Source organism: Rutidosis leptorrhynchoides, chromosome 10 (assembly GCF_046630445.1).
Source record: "Rutidosis leptorrhynchoides isolate AG116_Rl617_1_P2 chromosome 10, CSIRO_AGI_Rlap_v1, whole genome shotgun sequence".
Lineage (NCBI taxonomy): Eukaryota > Viridiplantae > Streptophyta > Magnoliopsida > Asterales > Asteraceae > Rutidosis > Rutidosis leptorrhynchoides.
Genome location: NC_092342.1, coordinates 322236540 through 322241631, shown reverse-complemented (window position 1 = coordinate 322241631; position 5092 = coordinate 322236540). Strand labels below are relative to the sequence as shown.

The window sequence follows — 5092 nt, the reverse complement described above, 5'->3', positions numbered from 1 at the left end:
ATATCAAACATATTAATAGTATTTATATAAATACTTACATATAACCAACTAATAATTTTAAATATAATACTGATCATATAATATATTTAGATATATTGACACAACTAAATATATAAAAATATTTATCATTTTAAATATATATACAAAATAAATAAATATAACATATAAAGTAAGATATAAAATAAGTAAAAGTTTTAATGGATTTTAGAATAGATTCTATATAACTAAAAATATATAAATAACAAATACTAATAACTGAAATTATGTGATTCCATTATATATTTTAATAATTATACAACTGATATAGGTTCGTGAATCCGAGGCCAACCCTGCATTGTTCAATATAGTCATATTTATTTTTACTACAAAATACATTTGGTGAGTTTCATTTGCTCCCTTTTTAAATGCTTTTGCAATATATATTTTTGGGACTGAGAATACATGCGCTACTTTTATAACTGTTTTACGAAATAGACACAAGTAATCAAAACTACATTATATGGTTGAATGATCGAAGCCGAATATGCCCCTTTTTGCTTGGTAACCTAAGAATTAGTAAACCGATCTACTAATTGACGCGAATCCTAAAGATAGATCTATGGGCCCGACGAACCCCATCCAAAGTACCGGATGCTTTAGTACTTCGATGTTGTTTTATATCATGTCCGAAGGATTTCTCGGAATGATAGGGGATATTCTTATATGCATCTTGTTAATGTCGGTTACCAGGTGTTCAATCCATATGAATGATATTTTTGTCTCTATGCATGGGACGTATTTTATAAGAACTGGAAATGAAATTTTTGTGGTCTATTAAATTAATGAAAATGATTGTTATGATAAACTTATGAACTCACCAACCTTTTGGTTGACACTTGAAAGCATGTTTATTCTCAGGTGTAAAAGAAACATTCCGCTGTGCATTTGCTCATTTTAAAGACAGTATTTGGAGTCGATCATCGCAATGGAACCAGTTGTTGGTGACTTCGTCCAGATGGATTAGGACGGGTCCTTTCAATACATATAAGCCGTTATGAGTAAAATAATGCATTACTTACAACTCATCACATTTTTATTTATATGATAATAGTGATAGTGATTTGTTCATATATCAATGTGTGAGTTTATATTTTTGAAAACTCAGACCAAAATATTAATTACAAACTCAAGCCCTTTTTACAATATTATGGTTTCAACTTCGTGTTATTTGTTTTATTGAATTGTAACTTATTTGCTTTATTATCATTAATTCAACATTGCTTATGATATTGTTTTGGTTTCTAAATAAACTAAGAAGTACTATATAAAATCATATTACTGAGACAATTACTGAGACAATTCGATATTTAATTTGTCTCTTACAAAATCCCGCGAATTCGCGGGTCTTAAGCTAGTTATATAACATAAAAAGTTAAAAACAAAGTTGGAAAATAAAGAATTTTAGAAGTCCAAATTTGACAATAACTAGTCCGGGTCCGGCCCGCGCGATGCGGCGGGGGCTTTCGGCCTATTCATATTTAACGTAGCTTTATGTATTTACAGAAGGGAAAACGCTCAATGTGTTAAGCGCCGTTGTTGGTGTTGTCGTCTTTACTGTTTTTAAAATATGTCCGGTTCAAAGGTACGGGTTGTCGTTATTTTTAGCCTTTTTTAAAAAGTGTCCGTTTCAAACGTACTTTTTATCGTTTTGTTCATAAAATTATTTCGAGTATGACGCTCATGTCGAAAAAATTTAACTCGCGGCGAGCGGAAAGATACGGGCTGTCGTTTTGTTTAGCGTTTTTTGAGAAATGTCCGTTTCACGTATAGTTAGTCCCGTTGGGTTCGTAAGATTTTTTCGAGTTGAACGGTGGTCTCAGAAAAATTTAACTCGCACCGAGCGAGAAGATATGGTCCGTTATAAATTTGGGTGGAATAATTTTCTTTGATTTTAATAAAATTATATATTTACACTTTTTACCCTCGAGAAAGTGTAAACTTGAGGGACCGTTGTGTAAATATAGCCGAAGTTGAGGGACCGGTTGTAATGTGAACGCAAACTCAAAACTACAATCGATTTTAACTAAAACTACAAATGTTCTCATCACAATTAGTATATAAGGATCACAATTAGTATATAAGGGTTAATTTTAGGAGGCCGGGAATACTATTTTACATTTTATTCTTTAAAATATTTTTAATTCCAAGTATAGGTTTTCAACTCTCATAACCTTTTCCATTATCAGTAGCAGCAGTGGACGAATCGAGACAATAAAAATACAGGTAGGAATCTGCTTATCTACTTGCCTTTCAACCTCAAAGCATTTAGTTCAGGTACAGAAAGATTGAGGGGGTCAGACACGGCGGAGACTTTCATTGAATATGGGATTGAGACTATGACTGGAATGGAATTGCTCCGTTGATAGATCCAGATTCGCATCCGCCCATCTAAGAGATTTCTTCGTGCCAGGTCGTGAGCTATGTGGAGCGATAAAAAAAAATGGGATCTATTGGGCTTTCACCTGCACTGCCTTCGCCTAGGACATTAGAAAGGGCGAGAAAGGGCTTGCTCTTTTTATCTTTTCTTCATCGATCGAGATTGGGTTAGTGTTGCTAATGAAAGGTCCGAGGGTTTATAAACACATATTTTTTAATTTATTTTAGTTTATTTATTTATATTTTTTTTTTGGCAACCTAAACCTTAACATGGAAACACCCCGCAACAAACTAATACCACAAAAAGTTAACATCTTCACTTGGAGAGTTAAACTTGGTAGAATTCCCACACGTGTCGAACTAGACAAACGCAATATCGATCTCGACACACTCCTTTGCCCATTATGTAATTCACAAGTTGAATCAATTGAACACATCCTTTTTTCTTGTCCGAAAACCGCAAACCTTCGGTCTCGACTTCTCCATTGGTTAAATTTCCCAACCAACACACTTTCTAATATCACCGACATCATCACAAACAACTAACCGCTCGCAATTACTCAAAACGGATCGGCTATATGGCAAGCCATCAAATGGGTATCTCTTTACTTCATATGAAAACACCGAAACCTAAAACTATTCCACAAGGTAGAATGGTGCACCGACACATTATTATTCGAAATCCAAACGCAAGCTTATTCTTAGATATCCAAAAGAGCAAAGAAAACGACCATCGATGGCACCAATGGCTCATCAACCCCACGTTCTACATTTCCTCGAATCAACAAAGAACGGACATTGGCTAATTAACAAATCACACAAGTCCCTCTGGGTAACTCCTTACCGAATCCCACGACATTACGTTCCCATCCCGGTTTCATGTCGTAGCATTCTCACTTGGTTAAATGGGTAGTTGCCGCCAACTTTGTCATCGCAATTGTGGTACTGTTAGTTGCTTCTACCCCGCTTGTCATTTCAAGTTCCGTGGTGGCAATGCTCTTCATGTTCCTTGGGTATATAGTCGATTGTATTTCCTTTATTTCGCATATGTATAGAAAGGACTTGTAAATCCTCATATCATTAATAAAATAGTTTACTTGCTTTAAAAAAAAAAGTTTTTAACTTTTTTTATTTAGTTTAATTTTTATGACTTCCAAAATTACTCCAAAATGGGAAAGGAGAAAATGGGAATTCAATAAATAAAAAGCATATTCTAAAGGTATTAAACATAAAAACCGGTTACCGATCTAACGCCTAACCACAAGCAAAACCAGAAACACAGAACCTTCTCGCGTGAACCGAAAGCCTCTCTCTCTCGTTTTTGACCACCGCCTCTTTTTCCACTTTTCTTCCAATTAAATCTACACAAATCCAAAACCCTAACCCTAATTCCGTCGTCATGTCATACCAACCACAATCACCAAATCAAAACGACGAAGACAACCACAACCGTCGTCTATACAACCCGTATCAAGATCTCGGTATCCCCGTACAAAACCTATACAAACTTCCTACATCACCTGAATTCCTCTTTCAAGAAGAATCCGTCGCACAACGCCGTTCATGGGGCGAAAACCTAACTTATTACACCGGAATCGCTTACCTTGGCGGCGCTGTGTACGGTGCCGGTCTAGGGTTACATAAAGGTGTTAGCGAATTCGAATCTGGTGATACTACGAAACTTAGGGTTAATCGGATCTTAAATAATTCAGGCGCTCGTGGCCGGAGTGTTGGAAACACTGCCGGTGTGATTGGATTGTTATATGCAGGTATTGAGAGTGGTATGGTTGCTTTGAGGGATACTGATGATATTATTAATAGTGTGGTGGCTGGTTTGGGGACTGGTGCGGTTTATAAGGCGGCGTCAGGTTTCCGGTCTGCGGCGGTTGGCGGAGTTGTTGGTGGAATTGCGGTTGGTTTAGCTGTGTCTGGGAAGCAGGTTTTGAAGAGATATGTACCAATTTGAGGTTGATCGATTAACTTGCGCTTTAAATTAGAACTTTTGATGATGAATTGAGACTTTATAAAAAAAATATTGTTTTTTGGCATGGGGAAAAATATGCATAAATTTATGTTTTGTGTACTTGATGCCCTTTTTGTTATATTTACATGAAGGGTTAGTCACAAATAAATTCGATTCGTGTAGACGTTTGATATGGAAATTGTATTACAGGGTTTATGTAACTTGTTTTGCTAGATTATTGTCTGTTCAGGTGAATTGAAATTAGTATATTTTATATATTGCTATTTTCGTATGTGTGTTACTGCTCTTGTTGTGCGTTTTTTGATCATGTAAAGAATGCTAGGTCTAAATTCGGTTTGTGTATTACAGTTTCGTCTTTCATGTTTATTACATGTGTGAATTGCTTAAGCAAAAAGTTAGCCTTTTGAAGTATTAATCGTAGGAAGAACTAAGTGTCTTGCCTGGTTGTTCTGTGTCTGGCCTTTAAGGGTATTGGATTTGTCCATTATGGAGTATTGGTTACTCTTGGTTATCGTATATTTACACTTTTGACATGGTCTAGGGGATTGCAGTTTTAAGACTTGTGCTTTACTATGCTCTTATTTTCAATGTTTTTTATAAACTAGTGTCCTCGTGTCCCATAAATTATTGACTGAAGATTCAGGTACTGACATACAGAACCTTGATGCAAGTAAATATGATTGAGAGCCATAA

General features: G+C 35.5%; 1 protein-coding gene across 1 annotated transcript; it reads left to right on the top strand.

The window, feature by feature from the left end:
• Positions 1 to 3684: 3684 nt before the first annotated feature.
• On the top strand, positions 3685 to 4625 carry LOC139872855 (mitochondrial import inner membrane translocase subunit TIM23-2-like). The gene has a single exon (XM_071860785.1). It carries the CDS (start codon positions 3815 to 3817, stop codon positions 4379 to 4381), a length of 567 nt encoding a protein of 188 aa, XP_071716886.1. The 5' UTR covers positions 3685 to 3814; the 3' UTR covers positions 4382 to 4625.
• The last annotated feature ends 467 nt before the right edge of the window (positions 4626 to 5092 follow it).

Bases quoted from the DNA above. Each gene is read 5' to 3' on its own strand.
- LOC139872855 (XM_071860785.1), top strand. From the start codon at position 3,815: ATGTCATACCAACCACAATCACCAAATCAAAACGACGAAGACAACCAC.